The sequence below is a fragment of the Salmo trutta genome, chromosome 23 (genome assembly GCF_901001165.1).
Source record: "Salmo trutta chromosome 23, fSalTru1.1, whole genome shotgun sequence".
Lineage (NCBI taxonomy): Eukaryota > Metazoa > Chordata > Actinopteri > Salmoniformes > Salmonidae > Salmo > Salmo trutta.
Genome location: NC_042979.1, coordinates 13,642,217 through 13,670,016, shown reverse-complemented (window position 1 = coordinate 13,670,016; position 27,800 = coordinate 13,642,217). Strand labels below are relative to the sequence as shown.

General features: G+C 43.4%; 2 protein-coding genes across 7 annotated transcripts; one reads left to right on the top strand and one right to left on the bottom strand.

The window, feature by feature from the left end:
- The first annotated feature begins 7 nt into the window (after positions 1-7).
- Positions 8-18,313, top strand: myo1hb (myosin IHb). 4 transcript variants are annotated; one of them, XM_029709052.1, is made up of 32 exons: positions 8-116; positions 7,755-7,916; positions 8,216-8,331; positions 8,468-8,666; positions 8,770-8,850; positions 8,943-9,131; positions 12,001-12,099; positions 12,226-12,339; positions 12,523-12,594; positions 12,709-12,828; positions 12,985-13,052; positions 13,178-13,283; positions 13,380-13,460; positions 13,576-13,667; positions 13,835-13,929; positions 14,170-14,216; positions 14,473-14,553; positions 14,682-14,787; positions 15,002-15,119; positions 15,273-15,386; positions 15,480-15,556; positions 15,714-15,782; positions 15,892-15,976; positions 16,089-16,251; positions 16,371-16,454; positions 16,574-16,667; positions 16,785-16,840; positions 16,927-17,062; positions 17,207-17,277; positions 17,414-17,511; positions 17,611-17,710; positions 17,830-18,313. In XM_029709052.1, exons 1-32 carry the CDS (start codon positions 99-101, stop codon positions 17,869-17,871), a joined length of 3,153 nt encoding a protein of 1,050 aa, XP_029564912.1. In that variant the 5' UTR covers positions 8-98; the 3' UTR covers positions 17,872-18,313. The 4 variants fall into 4 exon arrangements, with proteins under 4 accessions (XP_029564912.1, XP_029564913.1, XP_029564916.1 ...); XM_029709053.1 differs by having other exon boundaries at positions 10-116; positions 8,943-9,122; XM_029709056.1 differs by lacking the exon at positions 8-116 and adding an exon at positions 6,606-6,690.
- On the bottom strand, positions 18,306-27,198 carry LOC115159403 (BTB/POZ domain-containing adapter for CUL3-mediated RhoA degradation protein 3). Of its 3 annotated transcripts, none has more exons than XM_029709071.1 (7): positions 27,118-27,198; positions 25,760-25,973; positions 24,835-25,004; positions 24,435-24,518; positions 24,260-24,312; positions 19,828-20,023; positions 18,306-19,677 (listed from the first exon to the last, which is right to left on the bottom strand). In XM_029709071.1, exons 1-7 carry the CDS (start codon positions 27,118-27,120, stop codon positions 19,459-19,461), a joined length of 939 nt encoding a protein of 312 aa, XP_029564931.1. In that variant the 5' UTR covers positions 27,121-27,198; the 3' UTR covers positions 18,306-19,458. The 3 variants fall into 3 exon arrangements, with proteins under 3 accessions (XP_029564931.1, XP_029564932.1, XP_029564930.1); XM_029709072.1 differs by lacking the exon at positions 27,118-27,198 and adding an exon at positions 26,738-27,068; XM_029709070.1 differs by lacking the exon at positions 27,118-27,198 and having other exon boundaries at positions 25,760-26,726.
- Positions 27,199-27,800: the final 602 nt, after the last annotated feature.

The following is a 27,800-nucleotide window of genomic DNA, read 5'->3' as shown; positions in this document are numbered from 1 at the left end:
CCTATCCAGATCAGATTCAGCGTCTATCGACCTGGACTGGACTTGTCAGAACGACCTGACCAGAAGAATCCTCCTTTTTATGCACATTATATAACACCATGTACATGTTCTCAAAGGTAAGATTTTTGTCATTTGATTGCTCATTAGATTTTCAGTAGTGCATGCTACACTATTTTTGCATATCTACAACAATAACCTCCACTATCTCTACATTTATGTGTTACCAGCTCTATCAGCATTACCATATTGTAGCTCAGTCAAATTTCTGTTAACCTAAAGGATTGCATTTTAGAATACTTTTATTTTATTGCTATCGCATGCATTTGGTCATGGTGTCCTAGCAGAACCTCTCTCGCTCAAAGAACATGGCAGAGATACAGAAGGCTACTATAGCAACCTGGCTAGTGTTGACCTTCAGTGTCCAGCTCCGTCCTCGGTTATCTATTTGCTCCTATAAATAAAGCATTAGTTGAATGTTGAGTTGTGTAAGACAAATTGAGCCTGTGCGTATTTATTTGTCTACCCTGTGATGCCCTCTGGAGGCAGAGTTGTGCTGTAATTGGTCAGATTGTTTACCCATGATGTTCTGAGAGGTTAAGGGGTCACTGTTTTCCCCTAGGCACATGTTACCTAATAGGCTGGTCTAGCTGGTTTTGTGTGTTTGTATTGTTTGGAGAAAGTTAGTGGTTAAGTGCCTTGCTCAAGGGAACAATGCCATACAGCCCTGGTAATTAAACCGGCAACCCTTTGGTTATAGGCCAGCTTCTCTAACCTTGAGACTACTGCCACCACTGTTGATGGTGTTAAGGTAGAACAGTGAAATTGCTGTGTATGGGATCGGATATCCCATTTCATTGAATGATAGAATGAGAGTAAGGTCAGAGAGGTTGGATGAGGATGATGACCTTACCGCATGACTGGAGTGGACTTTGATGACAAAGGGATACCTCTTGTTCCTCGCATTACAGAGACATAAAGTGTCAGGGGGAATAGAAAAGGAGTGTTTATGTGTGAGAGAGGGACAGAGGGTCTGATGTGTTGGGTTTAAAAATCGTAGTCCTCAAACTCAGCATGAAATCTGTAATGGGAAAATCAACCCGCTGACTCTGGTGTAATTGGATTTTACAGGGACTCGTGCTAATTCAGAGAGCTGTGGGCAGGTAGCACAAAGCTTGTTAAGGCTAGACAAGCCATACCACAGGCTAAAGGGGCAGGATGTGTAGGGATAGGACTTGTGGTGTAATTGTAAGTATATGGGTGGGTGTGTTTGGTAGGGGGATGCAACAAAGAGAAAATAAACTGTTCAAAATGGTTCAGTGTTGCCCAATTCTTTTAAAAGTTACAGTAGTTCCTGGGAATGTAAGCCTCTCTGTAACATTGACGGGAAAGGTAATAATCCCTTCTGTTCTGATTTGTAGCAGTGGTTACTTTTAAAAAGTTATGTGGCTTTAAAATCTAACTTCTTTGTTGTGAATGTCTCCTCTCTGTTTAATCAGTGTGGCTGTAATGCAAGATGCCTTCGTTAATGTTTACAGGATGCTCGACTTTAAATTTTAAACAGTCGGAATGAGAGGGCAATGTTACGCTTCCCGCAAATCTGTCACAATCCAGCACATCATTTAGTACTGAGCCGCAAGAAATAGAGAAGGTGGGACAAACATCTCTACTTTGTTTTTTCTTAAATAATCATTCTGGATAGCAATGTTGATCAACGACACATTTATGGTTAGGTAAATCATGTATGATTGTTCTCATTTTCATTCAAACATAAATTTAAATATATATTTTTAGATGACATAAGAGCCACTAGAATACATAATATGAGTCTCTCTGACACATGAAGGTTAAGCAGGAAAGCCATCATAGTATGGTATGTCCCTCTTACTGCAGCACAGGCTGGTGTTGACAGCAGCTGTAAGATGCACTGAAAGGACAATAGTTTCATCCCAACAGGCCCGATACTGTAGCTTCACTATGGCAGTGATGAGTGGTTTGTAATTAGTCAGAATTGTATCTGCCTAATCAAAGATCAGTAACACAATACCTGTGCTGTAATTTTGTGCGAGGAGGAGGATGAGGAGCTTGAAGCAGATAGTTTCCGCATCATTGTGTTACGCGCACACACACACACACACACACACACACACACTGGGTCTTTGGACACTCAGGTGAAGTGCTGAATGAGACCTCCCTAGGCTTAATGAATGATTAACTATCTTAGAGCTCTCAGAGCCAACTAGATCATTATGGACCGGACAGGAATGACGCTTTAGCAGAAAGTACTAGTCCACATAGAGGCACTCCCAACTGAACCCCTCCCTTGGTCCCCAGAACCTGGCCAGTTCTGTCAGAGGGACAGAGGAAAAGCGGAGGTAGAGCAGTGTGACAGTGAAGTGATACGGTCAAAGGGACATACCTGCATCTGAGTCGTCAGAGGCTAAAAGTGGCTCTAGAATGTGAGTGCTTCTCGGTTGCTAACCCCAGCACGAGAGTCCACCTCTACTGCGTACTCGGGGACGATAGTTGAAAGTTGTTTGGATTCTATCTGATCCATTACAAGACCGATTCAACCATGGCTCACATGGCTTTGGAGATGAGTGAGGTAATACTGTGGTGTGTTTTTTTTGTGTGTCTGTGGAGCCCTGTTTATACCTGGTTCTAACTTGCGTCCTTTGTCCTGATCTTGTCCACATTCTGATTGTGCCCACATTTGTTTGGCAGGTGTAGACAATCTAAAGACACATTGTGATCAGATCATCCTGCCCACCTCCGGAGGTAGTCAGACACACATTGTGTCTGGATATCTTATAAGTGTAGACAGATCTGGACAGAGAAACCATTTAAATCATAATTATTCCACCTTCTAAAATCATTGACAATAAATAAGTATTATTTTGAAAGAGTAGCTATGAAATAATTTGCATAAAGGGACCAGGAATTCTGGTATCAATGCAGACATAGTGTAGACACATTTCTGGAAATTTGGCGCAGTCAGAATATAGACAAGATCAGGAAAAAGGACCCATGTTAGCACAAGGTATAAATGAGGCTTTTGTTTATCCTCTGTTTAGAATAACATATTGATAAGGTCTTATATGCTAAATAGATTTTTCCCCAATGCTATGAAGACCACCAGCTAAAGCTTCAACCTTTGCCAAACTTTGGAAAAAAATCTATAATAGCAATACATATACGGTACTCATAATGTTTTATCCAATATCTATAATTGAAGCTATATAAAGGCAGCATTGTATGAAGAGATACAGAACCGTGACACTCAGGTTTCTCTAGACACCTGGAGCACCCTAAACGTGTGTTTGTTTCCCTGAGTGATGTGATGTGATGTGATGTGTGGTGTCAGTCAGTGGTCCACGCACGAGGAGTGCTATCTGTTTCAGGAGCCTAACGGCCACTTTGTGACAGAGTAACAGGATCCTGTGCCATAGTGGAGAGCCTGGGACAATGGGCCGGCCTCTCGGGTGATGGCCGCTGGGTCAGATAAGCTTTCCTGTTCCGTTTTAGCCTGCCATCAAATTTAGGTGTCTTGTTGCTCATTTTCCGCTTTTGCAAGTGTCATCCTTTTCTCTCCACATCCTTTTACATTCTTTGTGTGTGTTGTCACCTGTTTGTCTCCTTTCTACTCCCATCAACCTCTCCTTTAAAAAAAGAGTCCTATGTACCATTACCATTAGATGACACTGTTTCCTAGATTACAGTAGAACTGTGTTGTGCAAGTCTATCTGTCTGTGTGTATTCTTATGTATGAGTTTACATGGATTGTGTCCTTGGACCATGCTGGTTGACCATCTTATGACGACGTGAGTGTTATTTTCTCATCTGCCGAGTGTTCTCCGTTTTTCAGCTCAGATTCCCCCTGAATGGCTGTAATCTCTGCCTTGCTCTCTGAGGCGTGCCACCGGCCTGCCCAGCCTGATGCCAACAGAGCACCAACAATGGGCAGAGTGCCAGAGTCAGGCCTGGCATGCAACCTAACCACTCTGAGCCATTGTCTCTGTTCAGTATTTTAGGCCTGATACAGGGTTGTCAGGTGTAGCAGGCAGTGTGCGACCTTGATATCACTTTGGAAGGAACCTTGGCAATAGAGGAAATAATATGAAATAATGAAATTAATGTTTATAATTTGATGGTTTTTCTGTTGTCAGCGATTTAGAGTGTGTCAAACACGCGTACGCACAGAATGGAATGTCAAGACATTTTCCCTTTCAGTGTGGATAAGAAGGCTCCAGTTCCCATGTTGGTGCTAAGGAGGGGAGAAAGGGAGGGTTGATCCTCATCGCCCACTTCTGTATTGTCAGATTGATTCTGACATCTCAAATGGGGCGCCTTCAATGATATTGTTCACTTGTCTCATTGGTTTAACTTGATGATGGGCTGGGAGAAGATTGGAGGGAGGGATGGTGGAGTGGAAGAGGGTGCAAAATGAAGAGTGTCTTGGAGGTGGGAGTAATCAGGCTCCCACCCCATCCACATCCATTACCCAGTTACCCTCTTTCCTTGAGGATTGGAATAACAATTCAATAGTAATAAAATCAGACTTCAAATTAGTTTCCATGTTTTTTCCCCTCATGATAACTATAGGTGTGATACCCCAACACAAGTCTGAGACCATTACTTCCCCTAGAAGTCTGTTCCTTGTCTTATGAAGGACTTGCTTTTGGGGTTCACAGATTAGACAAATACACCTCCCCCTCCACCAACCCTCACCCATGTCCCGTTGTTCTCTCTATTGCTCCATTGTTGCCCCCAGCATTGCCCCCCTTGCATTAAATAGGCCAAATCTCTTTTGTGTTTTGACTGCCGAGTGTGAAATTGACTATGACGGTGAATGTGTCCTAATGAATAATTACTGAATAGATATACTGGCTGAATGTGTGTAATGGATTATAGACTGCTCTTTAAAACGTTTTCCACCATCTTTTTATTCACACGACCAAAAATGCTTTTCACATGCAAGAGAGAGGAGGGGCATTGTGTGATAATTTTATACAAATGATTATCTTTTTATGGATGTTTTCTCAACTTCACAGAAAATTGAAAAAGCCTTTTTTTGCAGTTCAGGGAAAAAAGTACTATAGAATTGTATAAAAGAGGTTTTCAGTGTCGCAGAGCTGGCAACCATGTAAGCTGTGCCGGGTTGCTGTGCCAGGTTTGGGACAGGGTGGGAGAATGGGGGTTGGAAGAGGAGGGTTGGGTTGAAGATGTTTTTAGCGCTCCTGTGCCCCCCTGTGTTTTAAGAAGGGCTAGTTTTAGGCAGCTTTAGCGATATCCCACTGGACAAAAACTGGTTGACTCAACGTTGTTTCCACGTCACTTCAACAAAATAAATCAATGTGATGATGTTGAATCAATGTGGAAAACTGACTGGATTTTCAAGAAGTAATCAGTGTAAGGGAATTTGGTCTTTTCTTCACCCACCTTTTAACCTAAATCCAATGGCATGGCGACATTTTTGGTTGATTTCACGTTGAATTCGCGTTCGTGGTTGTCAACCAAATGTAAATCAAAACTAGACGGTGGGATATGTCTTCAGGTAGCATGGTGGGGGCCTGGGTGTGAGCCTCTGGATCTGAAATTCACGTTTAACTCATGCCCGGACATTTACCAAACAGCTCCTAGTAAATGATTCACTGTAGCTCACGGAAGCTTAGAAGATAGGCATGAAGTACAGTCACCTCCGAAATGATTGGCACTCTTGATAAAGATGAGCAAAACAAAACTGTAGAAAAGAAATCATACAAATACTGAGCTATGTTGTATGCAAAAAAATAAATAATTATATTACTTTACACTAATACAATTGCTCAGAGAAAGCGATTTTGTTTAACAAGTAATATTTGTTTCTCTCAAAAAGATAGGGGTCAAAATTATTGGCGCCTGTGTTTTCAATACTCCTGCACCTTCCCCTTGTGAGTATAACGGCACTGAGCCTTTTTCTAAAATGTTTTATGAGATTGGAGAACACATTGGGAGGGATCTTAGACCATTCCTCCATATCAGATCCTTGATATCCTTCGTCTGTGCTTATGGACTGCCCTTTTCAATTCAAACCACAGGTTTTCAACAGGGTTCCATTCCGTAGAATGAGAAGGCCTGCCCTAGGGAAATGGCATCAGGAAACCACAATGAAAACAATTAAAAAAGTGATGAATCGCCTTATGTGTTGGTGCCCTTGGCCCATCTTCCACCTTGTAACTGGGATTGGTAGTGTTGATTTCCTGGAAGATGGGCTGAAAATAGCCCTGTTTCCCCTATAAATAAGAGTCCAGAGGGAGATTGCTATCCAGTGCTTTGCTGAGCAGGACAAGGGGGTCATTTGGTAGAAAGGGATTTGGAGAGAGAGAGTAGCTTTAGAACAGTTCAGTCATCCCTGTGCATATAGCTGTCTTTCTCACCTTTATGTCATAAATAAGTAAGCTAACAGTTTTATTCAAGACTTAGTAAGTAATAAACGCATACATGTGACTACACACACACACACACACACTATCACTTCTGCTTCCTTTCTCGCTCACTTTTGACATTATTGATGGCTTCCTATTGGTGGAAATGGAGGGGGCAATATGTCAATGTTTCCTGCCATACTGTTCTTTCCCTAAATAAACCCAGATGTTCAGTATAAAAAGGGATTGAAGCTCACAGCAGTCTGATACAGACTTTCTTTCACTCAAGGTAGGGACTTAATTACTTTGAAAATCTTTGTAAAAAAATATATATATTAAGCTACATTTTGTATATGGCAGTGTTTAAGTTGTACATTTCAAAATTGCCGTCACCATGAGGGTGGATTGTTGTGGGTATCAATTACGATACCATGGGACCAGGTTAACTTGGCACTGTTGTGTGCCAAACCGGTGGAGCGTTGAAATATTCTGGACGGTACTTTCATAGCACTGTAATTAAGGAGCACAGATCTGACTGATAATGTTACCTGATGCATATTGTGGCCCTAGAGCTCATTTGTTTTTCGATACAAAACTTCAGGAACAATTGCATTCCATGCCGGTAAACCTTTGCCTTCTGTTCAGTATATGCATTATGGAAGCACAATAGCATTGTACATGACGCACTCATGTTCTAAGCTGTCATTGGGATAGCATTATTTGCATTTCTAGGAGTTGATTACAGTGCAACATCTTTGGAGTTGGTCTGTGTTTTGACCCTTCTGTTGGGGTAAATTACAGGGCGGAGTCTGCCCTATAGTTGTGTGGGGAGGGGGACGTGTGTATCCTCTTAAACAGTGACAAGAGACTGATTGCTCCTTGAGGAACATGGAAGTAGATTAGATAGGGATCCCTAAACTGACCTGCTATCTGTGCTGAGAGGATGTGGTCAAGGCCACCACACACTGATTGGAAGTGGATGGAGGGCCAGAGATGAGGACAGATTGACAGTAAATGAACTGGTTTAGGGCGAGATTGTCTGTGTGTGACAGTGAGCACTGCATGGCACGGCGTCATACCTGACAGATGCAGATAACTACAAGGAAAACAGGACACAGTGGAACAGGACATATGAAAAACCCGTAAACATGTGGTGTATATCTGAAAAGAATACAGCAGATACGTTGTGTTGAAAGATGTGGAACATCTCAACTGGTTCGTCGTAAATAAACGTTTACAGCTGTCATGTCTTGATGAGATTTGTGACAGTGTTTTTGTGTTGTGCTTCCGGGGCATTTGCACAGCTATAAGATATCAATGTAACCACCCTGGACCCTTTCTCTGATTGGTCAGAGCCTGGAGGAGCGCTGTAACCGGATCCTCCGGGATATGGAGGGCTCCCTTACGGCCCGGGATCGGGTGGGCATCCAGGATTTCGTTTTGCTGGACGCCTACACAAGTGAGAGTGCCGTCCTGGACAACTTGAGGAAACGCTTCAACGAGAACCTCATTTACGTGAGTCTATCCCCTACACAGTCCGGAGGTATCACATAGCCTTCCTTTCAGCCAGAAAGCCACCCAACCTCAAGACGCCAGGGAGAACACAGTGTTCATCCCCTAATTGAACTGGCACTTTGCTCTGCTGAAACAGCAGCTACTGTGCTATAACTACAGCCACAGGGTGAGCTAACTTACTTTCTGGAAGGTCAGGTCTGATAATTACTCATACTGTGGATAACAAGCACAGCACATTCTCGTTTCAACCATGCAGTGAGGCATCCATCTCTCATTCAATTCTAATACATTTCCCACAGACCTACATTGGTACGCTCTTAGTGTCAGTGAACCCCTACAAAGAGCTGGGAATCTACACCAAGAAGCAGATGGATATTTACATGGGCGTCAACTTTTTTGAGCTTCCACCCCACATGTAAGTTGCATTTGTGTACGTGTGTAACGTGGGTGTGCTTTGTATGTTGTGAACCACAAGATAGGAAATAGAGTGCTGCCCATCTATATCCATCAGCAGTATTACTGAACCTCTACTTCGTTGCCCTCCCTTTCAGCTACGCCCTGGCAGACAATGTCTACCGCACCATGTTAACAGAGACCAACAACCACTTCATCTTGATCTCAGGGGAGAGTGGAGCAGGAAAGACGGAGGCCTCCAAGAAGATCCTGCAGTTCTACGCTGTCAGCTGCCCCAGTACCAAACTGCTGGACAACGTCCGAGACCGACTGCTGCTGTCCAACCCTGTGCTCGAGGTGAATACCATAGTGAAGCAAATATGACATGACAAATTAACATTGTTTGCACACTGCCATTTACAAATACAATGACTGATAATACAGTCTATACCTCTCTAAGGCTTTCGGAAATGCCAAAACCCTGAAGAATGACAACTCAAGCCGCTTTGGGAAGTACATGGATATTCAGTTTGATCACATGGTAAGGGTCAAGACATTGAGCCCAGCATTCCCATATTAAAACATCAGAGAAACATCAGCACGTCAATCACTGTTACATCTTTAATAATCTAGGGGGGAGCTGTTGGTGGCCACATCCTCAGTTATCTACTGGAGAAGTCCCGGGTGGTGCATCAGAACCATGGAGAGAGAAGCTTCCACATCTTCTACCAGCTAGTGGAGGGAGGAGAGGAGGACCTGCTACGCTGGCTGGGTCTGGAGAGGAACTGTCAGCGCTACAGTTACCTGGTACAGGTGGGAGAGGTAACCTATCAACACTACAGTTACCTGGTACAGGTAGGAGAGGTAACCTATCAACACTACAGTTACCAGGTACAGGTAGGAGAGGTAACCTATCAACACTACAGTTACCTTGTACAGGTAGGAGAGGTAACCTATCAACACTACAGTAACCTGGTACAGGTAGGAGAGGTAACCTATCAACACTACAGTTATCTGGTACAGGTAGGAGAGGTAACCTATCAACACTACAGTTATCTGGTACAGGTAGGAGAGGTAACCTATCAACACTACAGTTATCTGGTACAGGTAGGAGAGGTAACCTATCAACACTACAGTTACCTGGTACAGGTAGGAGAGGTAACCTATCAACACTACAGTTATCTGGTACAGGTGGGAGAGGTAACCTATCAACACTACAGTTACCTGGTACAGGTAGGAGTGGTAACCTATCAACACTACAGTAACCTGGTACAGGTGGGAGAGGTAACCTATCAACACTACAGTTACCTGGTACAGATAGGAGAGGTAACCTATCAACACTACAGTTACCTGGTACAGGTAGGAGAGGTAACCTATCAACACTACAGTTATCTTGTACAGGTAGGAGAGGTAACCTATCAACACTACAGTTATCTGGTACAGGTAGGAGAGGTAACCTATCAACACTACAGTTACCTGGTACAGGTAGGAGAGGTAACCTATCAACACTACAGTTATCTGGTACAGGTAGGAAAGGTAACCTATCAACACTACAGTTACCTGGTACAGGTGGGAGAGGTAACCTATCAACACTACAGTTATCTGGTACAGGTAGGAGAGGTAACCTATCAACACTACAGTAACCTGGTACAGGTGGGAGAGGTAACCTATCAACACTACAGTTACCTGGTACAGGTAGGAGGGGTAACCTATCAACACTACAGTTATCTGGTACAGGTAGGAGAGGAAACCTATCAACACTACAGTAACCTGGTACAGGTAGGAGAGGTAACCTATCAACAGTACAGTAACCTGGTACAGGTAGGAGAGGTAACCTATCAACACTACAGTAACCTAGTACAGGTAGGAGAGGTAACCTATCAACACTACAGTTACCTGGTACAGGTAGGATAGGTAACCTCTCAACACTACAGTTATCTGGTACAGGTAGGAGAGGTAACCTATCAACACTACAGTAACCTTGTACAGGTAGGAGAGGTAACCTATCAACACTACAGTTATCTGGTACAGGTAGGAGAGGTAACCTATCAACACTACAGTTACCTGGTACAGGTAGGAGAGGTAACCTATCAACACTACAGTTATCTGGTACAGGTAGGAGAGGTAACCTATCAACACTACAGTAACCTGGTACAGGTAGGAGAGGTAACCTATCAACACTACAGTTACCTGGTACAGGTAGGAGAGGTAACCTATCAACACTACAGTTACCTGGTACAGGTAGGAGTGGTAACCTATCAACACTACAGTTATCTGGTACAGGTAGGAGAGGTAGCCTATCAACACTACAGTAACCTGGTACAGGTAGGAGAGGTAACCTATCAACACTACAGTTACCTGGTACAGGTAGGAGAGATAACCTATCAACACTACAGTTATCTGGTACAGGTAGGAGAGGTAACCTATCAACACTACAGTTATCTGGTACAGGTAGGAGAGGTAACCTATCAACACTACAGTTACCTGGTACAGGTAGGAGAGGTAAACTATCAACACTACAGTTATCTGGTACAGGTAGGAAAGGTAACCTATCAACACTACAGTTATCTGGTACAGGTAGGAGAGGTAACCTATCAACACTACAGTTATCTGGTACAGGTAGGAGAGGTAACCTATCAGCACTACAGTTACCTGGTACAGGTAGGAGAGGTAACCTATCAACACTACAGTTACCTGGTACAGGTAGGAGAGGTAACCTATCAACACTACAGTAACCTGGTACAGGTAGGAGAGGTAACCTATCAACACTACAGTTAGCTGGTACAGGTGGGAGAGGTAACCTATCAACACTACAGTTATCTGGTACAGGTAGGAGAGGTAACCTATCAACACTACAGTTATCTGGTACAGGTAGGAGAGGTAACCTATCAACACTACAGTAACCTGGTACAGGTGGGAGAGGTAACCTATCAGCACTACAGTTACCTGGTACAGGTAGGAGAGGTAACCTATCAACACTACAGTTATCTGGTACAGGTAGGAGAGGTAACCTATCAACACTACAGTAACCTGGTACAGGTAGGAGAGGTAACCTATCAACACTACAGTTATCTGGTACAGGTAGGAGAGGTAACCTATCAACACTACAGTTATCTGGTACAGGTAGGAGAGGTAACCTATCAACACTACAGTAACCTGGTACAGGTAGGAGAGGTAACCTATCAACACTACAGTTATCTGGTACAGGTAGGAGAGGTAACCTATCAACACTACAGTTATCTGGTACAGGTAGGAGAGGTAACCTATCAACACTACAGTTACCTGGTACAGGTAGGAGAGGTAACCTATCAACACTACAGTTATCTGGTACAGGTAGGAGAGGTAACCTATCAACACTACAGTAACCTGGTACAGGTAGGAGAGGTAACCTATCAACACTACAGTAACCTGGTACAGGTAGGAGAGGTAACCTATCAACACTACAGTAACCTGGTACAGGTAGGAGAGGTAACCTATCAACACTACAGTTACCTGGTACAGGTAGAGGAGGTAATTCATCAATGCTACAGTTACCTGGTACAGGTGGGAGAGGTAATTCATCAACGCTACAGTTACCTGGTACAGGTAGAGGAGGTAATTCATCAACGCTACAGGTATTAAAGAGACAAAGAATCAGTGATTCCATGGAGTGGTCTATCATCATCTGGATATTATCTCCTATCTCACCCAGGGGGAATGTGCCAAAGTCAGCTCAGTCAACGACAAGAGTGACTGGAAGACGGTACGGAAAGCCCTCAGTGTCATAGAGTTCAGTGAGAGCAATATAGAGGTGAGTCCTAATCTCTCTACACTACCAAAACACTACCATCAGAGACTGAAAGGTGAACTGATCATATCAATTGTCATAGAAAAATGTATCACTTATGACCGGTGTCTTCTCTTGCCCATGATGTAGAGCTTGTTTGCAATCATTGCTAGCGTCCTTCACCTGGGAAATGCTACATTTGTGGCTGACTCACAGGGATACGCCACTCTCAACAACAGTCCGGAGATACATTGGCTGTCCAAGGTGAGACACTGACGGCAAACTACAAACTAATGGACAGTCACTCTATTTAGCAGTACTCATACCACAGAAAACTATCGAAGTACTCTCCCTTTTCAGACATTATGGCAACTTTTCAGATGAAGTGAAATCCCTTTTCAATTAGAGTATTTGGTGATGTGTGATTGGTTGTTTTCTGCTGTGTAGTTGCTGGGCATTCCTGCACAGGTGATACAGGTGGGTTTGACACACAGGAAGATTGAGGCAAGGTCAGAAGAGGTGAGGAAGATGCTACTGTTTTGGGCTCATTCATGGAACTTCATGCCATCACAGTAAATGTGCAACCTGTCTCTTGAAAATCAATCTCTGTGGTTTGTCTGTTGTGCTGGTCAGGTGCTCAGTCCCTTCACCGTTGACCAGGCAGTATATGCCAAGGACGCTCTAGCCAAAGCCATCTATGGCCGCACCTTCACCTGGCTGGTCAACGAGCTCAATGAGTCTTTAGCAAACAAGGTGAGTGGCCTTTTTCAGTGGTCCACCAATAAGAGTGATCTCGTCCCAGTCCAAAGCGACATCTAACCAATCATGACACTGCTAACAAGTATAGGATATACAGTAAGTAGTAAGACAGTAATATAGGAGGCTGACTGGTATTGTGCATCCATGTAGGATTCTTCCAGGAAGACAGTGATTGGTCTGCTTGACATCTATGGGTTTGAGGTGTTCAGTGTGAACAGGTAAGGGAAGACACAGTCAGTCAGCACCTGTTGTATTCGGCGCATGTGACAAATACAATTTGAGTTGACAGTGAATTTTAGAGTGTGAAATGATGAGCCTAATGACTTGTCTCTATACGTTTAAGCTTTGAGCAGTTCTGCATCAACTACTGTAATGAGAAACTGCAGCAGCTCTTCATCCAGCTGACCCTGAAGTCAGAGCAGGAGGAGTACGAGATGGAGGGGATTGAAGTAAACGCTCCTCCTCTACTCAAATCTGTTTGGACTGGGCTACACAACTGATGTAATGGGCTACACAGCTTCATTTTTTGTATTGTTGTTTTTCAGTGGGAGTCAGTGCCATACTTCAACAACAAGATCATCTGTGACCTGGTGGAGGAGAAATTCAAAGGCATCATTTCAGTGCTAGTATGTAGATACTGTAGACTTGACTGGCCGACTCGCAGTCAGATTGAAATGTCGTCAGACAGACACGATAGCTTTGGATTGGTTTTACGCTCATGTTCTGTCTCCTTCCCACTAGGACGAGGAGTGTCTACGTCCGGGAGAGGCCACAGACATGACCTTCCTGGAGAAACTGGAGGAGAAGATGGGAGGTCACCCCCATTTCGTCACGTGAGTGAGGCAGCGTTGCGATACTGCAGCACAGTAATACATTTCTAACAAGAAATAGCCGATAAAGCTGAGCTCCCCCAACTGACAGCTGAGGATGGAGGGGTCAGGGTCTGCCTCTGTAACACCTGACTAGAACATCCTCTTCTTTCTCTGTCCACATCCTGCAGACACAAGCTGGCTGACCAGAAGACCCGGAAGACTCTGGAACGAGGAGACTTCCGCCTCTTACACTACGCAGGGGAAGTCACATACTGTGTGGTCGGTGAGAGATGAGTTCCACAACGTAATACACCCAAGTACTCTGCCCTTCCTCTCACTGTTTCTGTACACCGCTCTCCATATTTGTTTCACTAATGGGTCTCTTTGATATTGTTTCAGCAAGCCGAATATGTCCCAAGAGTCGCCCCCTCCCCCAGTTCTCCTCACTTTCTGTCTCACTGACAGAAAGTGTTACCAGTCTTTATCTGTTATTTACTCTCAACTATACCTCTCTGTTTTCCAGGATTCCTGGACAAAAATAATGATCTCCTGTACAGGAACATTAAAGAGGTAAGTGTGCCCAGGGTTCTCGCTGGCACTGTTGTGGCCCGGAATCTACATCCTGCCAACTGCTGTATTATTCATTGTTAAGCACACCTGTGAATTATAGAGGAGATGATTGTTAAGCATTGCTTTGGGATAGACTGACAGGACTGTTAAGAGGGAGGACTGGGAGTGTTTGTTTGACTGCCTCTTGGTTTTGAAAAGAAGCCGGTTCTTTATCTTTCATCCTGAGAGATTTAACTGAGAGATTTTCCACCTTCAGGTTATGCGCCAGTCTAAGAATGCCATTGTTAAACACTGCTTTCCCAGCACTGAGCCGGACAGCAAGAAGAGACCTGAAACAGTAAAGAGACTTTCTGTTGACACATGATCCACCAAAGTGAATTAGAAACATACTCATCCTTTACTGTTATGTGTGTATGGTGATCTGACCTTGCCATAAGCTTGCATGTTAATCCCCTGTCTACTCAGGTGGCCACTCAGTTTAAGAGCAGTCTGGTAGGCCTGACTGAGATCCTCATGTCTAAAGAGCCCTGGTACGTCCGCTGTATGAAGCCTAATGAAGGCAAGCAGCCAGGTGAGGCCTCATCTATAAACCGTAACTTACATCTACGGTAGTCTATTTGACTAAGCACCACACACCTACACACTCAGTACAGCCATTACACCAAAAGGAACCTTCCATAATGGACTTGACCTATGCATGCCCTACAAAGTATTACTTGGCGCATTCATTCACAGTGCATGACCTGATGCCTGTAGCCTTGTGACCTCTCTCTTGCCTCGCGCAGGGCTCTTTGACGACGTGTTGGTGAGACACCAGGTGAAGTACCTGGGGCTGATGGAGCACCTGAGGGTCAGACGGGCCGGCTTCGCTTACCGCCGGAGATATGAGATCTTCCTGCAGAGGTAAATACAACCTGCACTTCAAAGTTTTGTAGATAGTGTGCAATTGCTCTGTCCAGCACACCCTGCTCTGATACATGGCTGCATTACAGTATGTTGATCTGATGCTCTCTAAACAATATATTTAACATTGGTGTTTCCTGTTGTCCCTGTCAGGTACAAGCCTCTGTGTCCAGACACCTGGCCTAACTGGAAAGGTACAGCCGCGGAGGGGGTGGAGTGCCTGATCAAGCACCTGGGCTACAAGCCTGATGAGTACAAGATGGGAAGGTGAGGTGCTCTCCAGGATTATATGTTTGGGTTCACCTGGTGACACACAGTCTGGCTGTTTCTCACTGGCTTGTCTTTCATGATACAAAAAAGGACCAAGATCTTCATCCGCCATCCCAGGACTCTGTTTGCCACCGAAGACGCCTTTGAGGTCTGCAAGCATGAGCTGGGTGGGTCCTGGCTCTAGCTTAGGTTTTTCAACCAACGGATCACAGAGCACTACAAAAATTCAGGAATTGGATTGTTATATGGTGTTGGATTATTTCAAAGAAAATGAACCTATTTGCCTATGAAGTTAGGTTTTATGTATGTCTCTTTATGTTACAGCTACAAGGATCCAAGCAAAGTACAAAGGCTACAGAGTGAAGGGAGACTACATGAGACAGAGACAAGCAGGTAACTGCTGAACGAGACGCAACAGGCCTCTACTTTGACTTCCTTGGAACTAGTATAACAAATATGATGTATAAGCCGATAAATTTATCAGCTTGTGTTGTCTTGTTAGCTACAAAGATTGAGACATGCTGGAGAGGCATGAAGGCCAGGAGAGAGAGGGAGAAGAGAGCCTGGGCTGTCAAGGTCATTAAGAGGTAAGAGACAAACATCTGAAGATATCTCCAAAGACAAAGGTCCAACATCTACCACACACAATGAAATGACATAAAGCTCACCAATCAAATCTCTTGTACTTATATTTTGTAGGTTCATCAAGGGCTTCATGACTAGAAATCAGCCAGCCTGTGTTGACAACACAGAGTACCTGGCATTTGTCAGGCAAAACTACCTCACACGGCTCAAGGAGAATCTACCCAAAACAGTTCTGGACAAGAACACCTGGCTAACCCCACCTCCCATTATGCAGGAGGTGAGTCGCAGTAGGGAATTGACTGTACTTGAATACTTGCGCTAAACTCGTTCTGCACGCCTGTGTGTCATGGTATAATGAGTATACTGTACACTTATTACATACACTTGTACTTGTAGGCCTCACAGATGTTGAGGAAACTTTACACCCGGCACATGGTACGGAGGTATGTACAAGGAATCATGACAGAGCGGAAAGCACAGGTAGGCCTACCCTACAAGCCAGGGTGCTTTAATGCATATTTTGTACTGCATTTGACTATAGGGATAGCCTCACTGATCACTTAATATATCTCTTCTGCGTTTGCTTACCCCATTTACAGTTGCAAATCAAAGGATTGACCAGTTCCATATTCAAAGGAACAAAAGAGAACTACCCTCACAGCGTGGGCATACCATTCATGGACACCAGGATAAGTAAGGCATAGACCTTGTGCTGATGAATTATGTGCCCAATTGTGCGCCTCTTACAAAGCAACAGTGATAATGAAAATGATTCATGTCATTTGACCAGTTGCATTGTTATTTGGTCAGGTGAGGAAGACATCCACATTAAAGTCTACCAGATGATTAGGCAAGAACGCATCAAGGTAAACACACGGCGCTAAATAAGCTATGTCAGAGTTCAAATCAACTTTAATGTTCAAATTAAAGTAAGCCCCATACCTTCCCACAGTACAGTGTTCCTGTGGTGAAGTACGACAGGAATGGCTTCAGGCCACGTTTCAGACAGCTGATCTACACTGGAAGTGCAGCCTACCTGGTGGAGGAGGCCAAGATCAAACAGCGGGTGGAGTTCAACAACCTCAAAGGTTAGCACCACTGACTGGAATAAAGCTGACTAGATGTGTGTGCAAGTGTCAAGTTTTTTCTCTCTCAGTGGAATAGTCTGTGTGTGTATACTGTGTTAATTCAACCACTGTTCTAAAGTATCTGGGTGGTGTGTGTTCTTCCAGGTGTGTCAGTCAGCACCCTGAGTGACAACTTCCTGATCCTCCATGTCCAATGTGAGGATATCAAGCAAAAGGTTGGCTGCCCCAAAAATCTTTTCATTGATGTGCACAAATGTATTCTTTTTTTATTATGCTTTGCACCAGTTATTTTCTGAATGGAATAGAACTAGAAAATGTGCATTTCCATTGTTGCATTTTCTATTTGCTCAGGGGGACCTGGTGCTGCAGTGTGACTACCTGTTTGAGGCCTTGACCAAGTTGTGTCTGGTGGCCAACAAGCACAATTTTATCAAAGTAGTCCAGGGCAGGTAAGACCTGTGTTCAACTCGTAACTTGTCTTAAAAAAAAACAACTGTCGCCAAAAGTATTAACGTAATGTTATATATTATGTCTGTGGTCATTTGCAGTGTAAAGTTTGACATCCAGCCTGGCAGAGAGGGGTTTGTTGACTTCAAGAGTGGCCAGGAGACCATGATTTACAGAGCAAAGAATGGCCATCTGATGGTGGTGAGTATGAAACTAAAGACTGTGTGGCCATTAAATTCTCAAAATGAACAAATACATTTTCTAAACTATTGATAAACAGTAGGCTAGGACATATAAACACTTCTCTTATATTTACCCAGGAATCAACTCGAACAAAGTCCCGGGCAATGATACAAAATTGAACTGGATCCAATAATCAGATTCTACAAGGTTTTAGGCATCTTGGGACTTAAATCACGAATGAGAACCTGCATCCTCTCAATAAGGGTTGGACATAATGAAATGAACTGAAATCTCAAATGGTTCATACTGTGGAGGAAACTCCAAAGAATGACTACTGATGTTCTACTCTGATGAAAACTTCACCGGTTATTAAGCTATACATCCATCACATGCATGGGCCCAGTTGTGACTTATCAAGCAAAGCTGTCATTATAATAGGGCTCATATGTAAAATATGGTTTTGCTTTAGGTATATTTTCACTAGATGTCCCATTTTATAGAGATATAAGCAACATGGTTAAATCATTCAAACATTTTGTGATTTTTGAAGCCATACTTTTTATACTTTCTCACAAAGATGCTGTACCATATTTACATTAAAACCAACTAAGTATTCATAAACAATCTTTATTGTAAGAAAAATGTGTTAAATACAGTGCAAAAGACACTTGTACATGTGAAATGATTGCAAAGAATGTCACAATTTTACGCAATGTCTGGAGGTGCTTTGTCTCGTCAGCTGTGATCGATCTTACAAACAAGTTTCGTCTTGTAACCACATCACCCTCCAATAATTTTTGTAACAGGCAGCAATGACATCCATTTTATCACACAGAAGAAAACCAGATTTCATACATGATGCCAAAAGATCATTAATCCTTGACTACGGTAGAAAAGGTGGCTTTATTCATACCACTTACAATTCAGAGGTGGGTTGTAACTTATCGCTTCAGGCTTAAGTTCCCGTAGGCAAAGATCTAGGATCAGCTTCCCCTCCAAAAATCATTAGTGGGGGAACTACAAAACTGACCGAAGATCACCATCTAGGAGGTAACGTCAACCTAATTTCACACACCTTTCAGTGTCTTCGTACATAACACCCTCTGCTGGACGAAATGAGTACATACAGAAAATAGAAGCACCCAATTTCTAAACACAAGATAAAATGCTGTTATACAGTTTACATATCACTTATTCAAACTAATGAATATGTATTTTTATTTAAAAAAAATGTCTAAAACTGCTGTGGTAGGAAAAGGTATTGTTCCACATTGTACATAATGTATAGAATCCTTTAAATGCAATTGACCTGAACTAGCTATACTGTGACACATACCTGAACTTCAAAGCAATGTTGTAGTGACGTGATAAAGTTAATCATGATAAAGATTGTAAGCAGCATGTACACCCACAGACTTAAGGCACAATATCTCTACTGAGCACAAGTAACATGTCTACATACATACAAAGACAAAACATATGGAAATAAAGGCGGTAAAATACATTTTGACCACTGATAAAAGGATGACGGTTTAGAACACTGATATGGCCATTTGGGACAGAACATCAAAATCATGTTCTACTTATAATGATATCAGACTAGCAACAGTTCATAACTGGCTGTGGTGCAGAAGCACAGAAGTCGCTTGTGGTCAATGTCAAGGATGTGAGATTACCTGTGGGTATACCGGTAGTGTGATCTCAGTGATGGGTAATGGTCACTGGTGAGGTCTGCGGATCCTGGTAATGTTGGTTGGCTGGTATAGTTACTGGTGGTGGTGGGTGCGGTCATCGGGGCGTTTGATGTGGATGCGGCGCACCCTCTCAATGCGTTCCCGTTCCTCGTCCTCGTCCAGATGATGGGATCGGCCTGCAGCGCCTCCTGTAGCCTCCAGTAGAGCGTTGTCTGGACCACGCCCATCCTGAGACTCATAAAGCAGGATGTTAAGGGTCTCCTCATAGATACGAGCCTCTGGGAACTCCACCTGAGGAAAGAGAATACTGCTACTTAGACCACTGCCCCTAGGTACAAAGACAAGACTATTCACTGACAACCAGGCTAGTCTATGATTTGGTCAAAGCAAGAAACATTCATATCTTCCTTTTCTGTGGTCGTGCTGTGGGAAACGGCATACCTTGGTTTGTTTCTTCTCTGTAGCGTAGACTATGGAGGTGCAGCACACCTCCGCGATCTTACGGCCCTGCCCATAGAACGACCAGCAGCAGATCTCATCCCCGATCACGTCCTTGATGAAGAGCACACGGCCGTTGAAGCGCAGAGAGAGCTTGTCAAACAGCTCAATGTTCTTCAGCATGTTGTCATCGGAGTTGCTGTGAAAAGGTAATGACACCAGATGTTAATGTCTAGTTGTCAATCTGTTCAAATCGCTATACACATGTACATCAGTCTACCCATGATTAGGGCTGTTGCGGTGACCGTATTACCGCCACACCGGAGGTCATGAAGGCAGTCAAATTCCACGTGACCATTTAGTCACGGTAATTAGGCTTCTCCAAGCTCTGATGCTGCTGATGGTCATTAGTAGCCTACCAAACTTGATAACTGCCTGGTACTCAGCACTCTATTGTCCCTCTAATCACCTTGACATCAATGCAAATGTATCAAAAATCTAATCAAACACTGCATGAGAGCCCATGAGCTCATGTTGCGCAACATTTCTATAGGCTATGCAATTGCGCGAGAAAACAGAGTGATGGCCTCTACTACAAAGAGGAGGATCAGCTTTCTATAGGCTAGGCCTACTATATTTATTTCTCAACTTTCCTAATATTAAGCACATTGCTTATATTTACAACAGGAGTATAGCCTACCTGGCTGGCATGAAAATAAACCAGTTTCAATACAGGTGCATGATAATGGTCCATTCTAAATCAAAACAAATTTCATACATATATTATTTAGTATATGTAAAGACAAGATTAAATCAAGAATAGTCTAATGGGTGACAATATTTGCCTTTCACTTGTGAATGATGCCCAGCATAAGAAACAATGCCTTTTTTGTGTGCAACTTTTTAGAATCATAGTCCCACACCTCATGTAGCCTAGACCATAGACCTACATGTTTTCTGCAAATGTAACATTTGCACTTATAGCCTACTACCATGTGCGCATTGATGCGCTTACAATGTGAAGAAATAGCCTAATAGTTTATCAACATTTTAAGCTAAACGTTCTGATCTGTTGCGTCAGCCACATTGCATAAAAACGCTTTTTTGATGATAGTGGTTGTATTACTGAGATCTATCGCATCCCACAACTGTCCCAGACTATGGTTGGAATACTTATTTCTCGCACAGAATAGAATAGGTTGATCTTTGTACTATGGGGGATAGTAGATTGACATAGGCTAGTGCTTTTGCTGTTTGTTAGGCCAACTCATCTTGTTGGCTGACGAAAAGTAAATGTGGACAGTTCTTCAATATGCCCCTCAAAATTGGATAAGGACGTGCGCAGTTGCATCCCCGATATGTCTGTCTTCACTTGTAGCCTGTGAGAAAGACCTGATCATGTGATGGAGCGCGCCGCACTCTGGTAGTGTTTTGCTAGCACAGACTGGAATCTGTTCCGGGATTCCTCCGATGGCATTGAGGAGTACACCACATCAGTCATTGGCTTCATCAATAAGTGCATCGATGACGTCGTCCCCACAGTGACTGTACGTAATACCCCAACCAGAAGCCATGTATTACAGGCAACATCCGCACAGAGCTAAAGGCTAGAGCTGCTGCTTTCAAGAAGCACTACTCTAACCCGGAAGCTCATAAGAAATCCTGCTATGCCCTCCGACGAACCATCAAACAGGCAAAGCGTCAATACAGGACTAAGATCGAATCGTACTACACCGGCTCTGACGCTCGTCGCATGTGGTAGGGCTTGCAAACCATTACAGACTACAAAGGGAAGCACAGCCAAGAGCTGCCCAGTGACATGAGCTTACCAGACCAGCTAAACTACTTCTATGCTCGCTTCGAGGCAAATGGCACTGAAACATGCATGGATATCATAAGGTGAATGCACCAATTTGTAAGTCGCTCTGGATAAGAGCGTCTGCTAAATTACTTAAATGTAAAATGAGAGCGATCATGCTCTCCTCTGCCGATGTGAGTAAAACCTTTAAAACAGGTCAACATTCACAAGGCCGCAGGGCCAGACGGATTACCAGGATGTGTACTCCGAGCATGCACTGACCAACTGGCAAGTGTATTCACTGACATTTTCAACTTCTCCCTGTCCGAGTCTGTAATACCAACATGTTTCAAGCAGACCGCCATAGTGCCTGTGCCCAAGAACACTAAGGTAACCTGCCTAAATGACTACCGACCCTTAGCACTCACGTCTGTAGCCATAAAGTGCTTTGAAAGGCTGGTCATGGCTCACATCAACACCATTATCCCAGAAACCCTAGACTGACTCCAATTTGCATACCGCCCCAACAGATCATGCAATCTCTATTGCACTCCACACTGCCCTTTCCCACCTGGACAAAAGGAACACCTATGTGAGAATGCTATTCATTGACTAAAGCTCAGCCTTCAACACCATAGTGCCCTCAAAGCTCATCAGTAAGCTAAGGAACCCTGGGAGTAAACACCACCCTCTGCAACTGGATCCTGGACTTCCTGACAGGCCGCCCCCAGGTGGTAAGGGTAGGTAACAACACATCCGTCACGCTGATCTTCAACACAGGGGCCCCTCGGGTGCGTGCTCAGTCCCCTCCTGTACTCCCTGTTCACTCATGACAGCACGGCTAGGCACGACTCCAACACCATCATTAAGTTTGCCGATGACACAACAGTGGTAGGCCTGATCAATGACAACAGCGAGACAGCCTATAGGGAGGAGGTCAGAGACCTGGCTGTGTGGTGCAAGGACAACAACCTCACCTTGAACGTGATCAAGACAAAGGAGATGGCTGTGGACTACAAGAAAAACAGGACCGAGCACGCCCCTATTCTCCTCGACGGGGCTACAGTGGAGTAGGTTGAGAGCTTCAAGTTCCTTGGTGTCCACATCACCAACAAACTAACATGGTCCAAGCACACCAAGACAGTCGTGAAGAGGGCACGACAAAACCTATTCCACCCCAGGAGACCGAAAAGATTTGGCATGGGTCCTCAGATCCTCAAAAGGTTCTACAGCTGCACCATCGAGAGCATCCTGACTAGTTGCGTCACTGCCTGGTATGGCAACTGCTCTGCCTCCGACCACAAGGCACTACAGAGGGTAGTGCGAATGGCCCAGTACATCACTGGAGCCAAGCTCTCTGCCATCCAGGACCTCTATACCAGGCAGTGTCAAATGGCTACCCAGACTATTTGCATTTCCTGACCCCCCCCCCCTTTTACACCGCTGCTACTCTCTGTCGTTATCATCTACGCACAGTCACTTTAATAACTCTACCCACATGTACATATTACCTCAACTAACCGGTGCCCCTGCACATTGACTCTGTACCAGTACCCCCCTGTATATAGTCTCGCTATTGTTATTTTACTGCTGCTCTTTAATTATTTGTTACTTTTATTTCTTATTCTTATCCATATTTTTTTATGTTTAAACTGCATTGTTGTTTAGGGGCTCGTAAGTAAGCATTTCACTGTAAGGTCTACACCAGTTGTATTTGGCGCATGTGACTAATACAATTTGATTTGAGAAGGGCACACCGGCCACAGGACACAAACGGCATGGATTTTTTAAGGGTGCATTACGGCCACACAAAGGGGATGCCGCTGTGAAATTCTAAGCATTATCAAGTAGTTGTCAAATTGTGAATGAGTGACTGATGTAGTGTGTACTTTCAAGCTACTTTTTTCAAATCATCATTAGAGTCACATCATGCAGCATTACAATCTATTAAAAATCAAAACATATAGCCCAACGTTTGTAGAACAACTAAAGTTACATTAATAACTCTAAATTAAGCATATAGGAATACCTATTTCTTTGTTAACCGCTCAACCCAGAATAGCTGCATGTGCGCACTACCTCAAATCGTTTGGAGAAAATACCCTTTCTATTTTATTCAGCTTTGTTCAATTGTATTCTTCATACTATAAAAAAAAAGCCACGGAATTCTAAGCAAATCTTGTCTGCTAAATTAACTAGTGTAGCCTACAGCTATATGGCATAGCCAGATCAGGACCTAACATAAGGACAACTCAGAGTATTCTATTCTGTTCTTCTGAAATAGACTACATATCATGCTTCTTATACCTGTCTAAAATAAATAACGGATTAATTGTGAAGATGTAGGCTATATTACATGGATTTACTAGACTTTTTAAAATGTAGAGGTTCCAAAGGTCTGCACCAGTGCCTTCTAGGCTATGTGTGGGAGCCAGGAGATGCTAAATGTGTTTATGTTAATTAACGGTCAATTACCGTGAGACCGGCAGTTACTTGCTTGACAATCACTGGCTGACGAAATTTCGTGACCGCCACAGCCTTATCCATGATACAATCCACTTCACACGTACATGTAAGAAATACAGTATAAGCTCATTATAAGTATTTTACCACAATCATATGTAATGTTTAGCCTACCTGGTGTAAGAGTACTTGTTGTTACTCCTGTTGTATAACAGCTTGACTGTGGGCTGTAATCCAAAATGAAAAGGAACATAGGTAGTCAGTGTTGAGAAACAAATAGAATACAATACAACTCCATGCTATGTCTGTCTAATCATACATGTCAATTGTGAAGTATGATTTGTTTTACCTTGGAGGTAGAGATGAGTCTCTGTTCTTCCTTTGAGGATGTGACCAAAGGCACTTTACAGAAAGGCTCATACATATCTTTGTTCTGAAAGCATGGAGGAAACAGGACCCAAATAATTCAATGGGGACAGTGGCTACACCAGCATGCAGAGAAAGAGATACCAAGATAGAGATTGATTACAGGTAAGTGTTTACAGTGTGTTAAGGTAATACACAACAGATTGGAGACTGGTGGGAGGAGCTATAGGACAGGCTCATTGTAATGGATGGAATGGAATAAATGGAACGGAGTCAAACATGCGGTTTCCATTTGTTTGATACCGTCCATTTATTCCATTCCAGCCATTGCAATGAGGCTGTCCTCCTATAGCTCTTCCCACCAACCTCCACTGACACAATACCTCCAAGGCAGCGTGGCACTCGTCAGCTAGCCCCTGCACCAGGTAGTACTTGGCCTCTGCCAGGAGCTCTTCGACCTCTCTCCGGATCTCAGGCAGAGGTACAGCACCATCACGCAGGTAGTTCAGAATGGTCCCAAAGTGCTTCCCACACCTGTCAATAAGGATCCAGCCTGCAGGAGGACAGGACTCATTAGATTGAGAAGTGGCAGAGACAACATAGTGGAGATAGTTGACTGGGTGTGTATATCTTCATTTAGAGCCATATCAGATGGAAGGCATGCAAAGGGAGCTAGTCTGTAAAACTGATAGAATCATATCCTATGCAGCATCAAGGAGCATGGACTTTGCAGGACTCAAGACTTTGCAGTGGACATAAGGTTTGGGAAACCCTGGCTGCAGTCAACCCATGTCATCATCAATGCCTTCTCCACAGATAGAACAAGGAGCTGTATAAATATGAAGCATCCAGTTGGAATTTCCACTACCCATCAAATATGGCGAGGAGGAAGCCCAGTGGCCAGCAGTGGGAGAGTATGGAGCGAGATGGAACTGGGCCGACATTCTGCTTATTTTCTCATCTAAAAAAAGCCCGATCTCAATACAGTTTTCAGTTCCCAAAACTAGAATCTGTTACGAACAGAGTGCACTAAGTGTTTTAGAAGTGACCCTTTGCCAATGCTTACATTTTCAAATTGCGTTGTTTACAAGAAGTGCAAGGACGAATAGAGTTACTGCACATGCACACTTTAGAGAAGCTATTCCCTAATGGAAATATGCAAATACATGCTAGAATGTGCCACTATGACCTCACTAACTCGTGCTTGGCTGTGCCCATCTCCTTGCTTGTTTAGCCCATTATGCTTAATTTGCTCCCATTGAAAAGGACACAGGTGAACTATCTTGGTTTAGTTATAAATATCTTTGCCTTCACTGTCTGTGAGGACCTCCATCCTGCCACTGAACATGGCCTTGAGCATGGTGTCCTGCTTGGTAAGGGTCTGCATGGTGGTGTAGTAGAGCACCCCGCCCACATTCAGCTTCACATACTTCGAGCTGGGGCAGGAGCCCTTGAAGGAGGTAGTACGGGTTGTAGCCGCTGGCAACGCCGAGCTCACCGCACTTATTCCTGACATCTCTTCCTGTGGGTCCAAACAGTCCATATGGAAGTCGTGACAATGCAATGGTGTTCACAGCTGATATCAATCAGGCACCCCAAATAAATAGCATAACTATCGAGCTAGTTTGTTGTTTATATCATTGTTTATAGCTAGCAGAAAAGCACATAGAACAGAACCTGTTCTTAAACTACGCTAAATAGTTCGCTATTCTGGGTTCTCAGAATGGGGCCAATGTGACAAGTCTGTACTAGCTAACGTTAGTCATCAACATTTCATTAGCTAGCTAATCACAGAAAGCAATACTTATAGTAGCAGGCTAAGGGTCTTAACTCCAGGCTCAACATAGACTCAGTGTACAAAACATTAGGAGAACCTTCCTAATATTGAATTGCACCCCCCTTTGCCCTCAGAACAGCCTCAATTCTTCGGGGGCATAGACTCTGCAAGGTGTCGAATCGTTCCACAGGGATGAATGACAGTGTAGAATTTTAGCAACCAGGAAATGCCAGAGAGATTTCCACTAGACAACACCGCCACAAAGTCAGAAAATGTTTCCTATTTTGGACATCAGATGCCGCTACGTCGGGAGAAATCAATCGTCGAATATCACAGTAGCTAGTATACCACAACTTTGGTAATACTGTGAAACACTATCATTCCACTATTAGTGCCAGATATATTGTGGACATTTTCTGAAACAATGCAAAAAGATTGTATGCGTACCACCTTAAAATATGTCGAACCTGGAATTAAATCATTTCTTAGCTAGAATAATGGTAACTTACGTATTCTATTTAGCTGTAGCAGCTACTTAATAGCCATCTAACGTTACCGTAGTTATGTAACTTTCTAACGCTGATCTGGCTAGCTAACAGGCTTCATATGAATGATACTGTAGCCACAAACGCTAACTTGCTAAGGAACCTCAGCTACCGTTAGCAAAGCCATTGTTTAAGCAAGATACTAGCTAGCTAGCTACGTCGTTATTGTGCCACTATAAGAACCGTAGTTACAGGTTGGCATGCATTCCGCTAGCTGGCTACATCCTGTCGATATAACGTTACATATCTAGTAGTATGTGTACTATAACATTAGCTACATTGTCGACTGGATTAGTTCCTAGCTAGATAACATTATATATAAATATATATATATTTATTTTTACCATAGAACCCTTGTTCAGTCAGCCTTGAAGAACAAAGTTAGCACCAACATAGAGAATGATAGAGGCCTCTAGTGGCCAAAAGGGTGAATTAGTATGGCCAGCGCAATTGACGGCTTCGACCATTTGGTGGACTTCCAACTTAATTGGCTGATCTCTCCTGGTGACCCTGTTAGAGTCATGTCATCGGGAGAGATCAGCCAATCGTGAAGAACATGGTCTACTTCAAAATGGAGATAGCTCAATGGCGCTGCCCATGCTGTCACAGAAGTGGAAATGGCACAGATAAACAGACGAGTCTTCTATCTATCTCTATGGCACCAAACCACTAGCTAGATTTTGTTACGCACAAAGACTTCCGGTTTAGCAGATGACGTCCATGGAAAAGAATGAGGTACGCGCTACCTCAGTGGGTACAAGTCACATACACATAGCACATGCTATGATGAATTATACTATTAAAAACTATAACAATTATGATAAATTAAGATTACATCATTCATTATAGATTGAATCAGCATTCCTTAACTTGAGCAGGAATGAAATGGAATGCTCTTTTTTAATTTCAAAAAAATAAAACATGAATGTGGATGTGACTGAAGATTATTCTAAATTCGGACTCCGTGCCATTTTTACTAGTGCCACCCTGATGGTCCAAGGGGAATAATGTATTTATTTTTAAGTCC

Coding starts and splice junctions, on each gene's coding strand:
- myo1hb (XM_029709052.1), top strand. Junction 8,667..8,769: donor TGTCCAACCCTGTGCTCGAG/GTGAATACCATA, acceptor TACCTCTCTAAG/GCTTTCGGAAATGCCAAAAC. Junction 14,554..14,681: donor GCAAGAAGAGACCTGAAACA/GTAAAGAGACTT, acceptor CTGTCTACTCAG/GTGGCCACTCAGTTTAAGAG.
- LOC115159403 (XM_029709070.1), bottom strand. CDS start 25,994: ATGGACTGTTTGGACCCACAGGAAGAGATGTCAGGAATAAGTGCGGTG. Junction 24,313..24,434: donor GACTCATCTCTACCTCCAAG/GTAAAACAAATC, acceptor TTTGGATTACAG/CCCACAGTCAAGCTGTTATA. Junction 19,678..19,827: donor CAGAGAAGAAACAAACCAAG/GTATGCCGTTTC, acceptor CTCTTTCCTCAG/GTGGAGTTCCCAGAGGCTCG.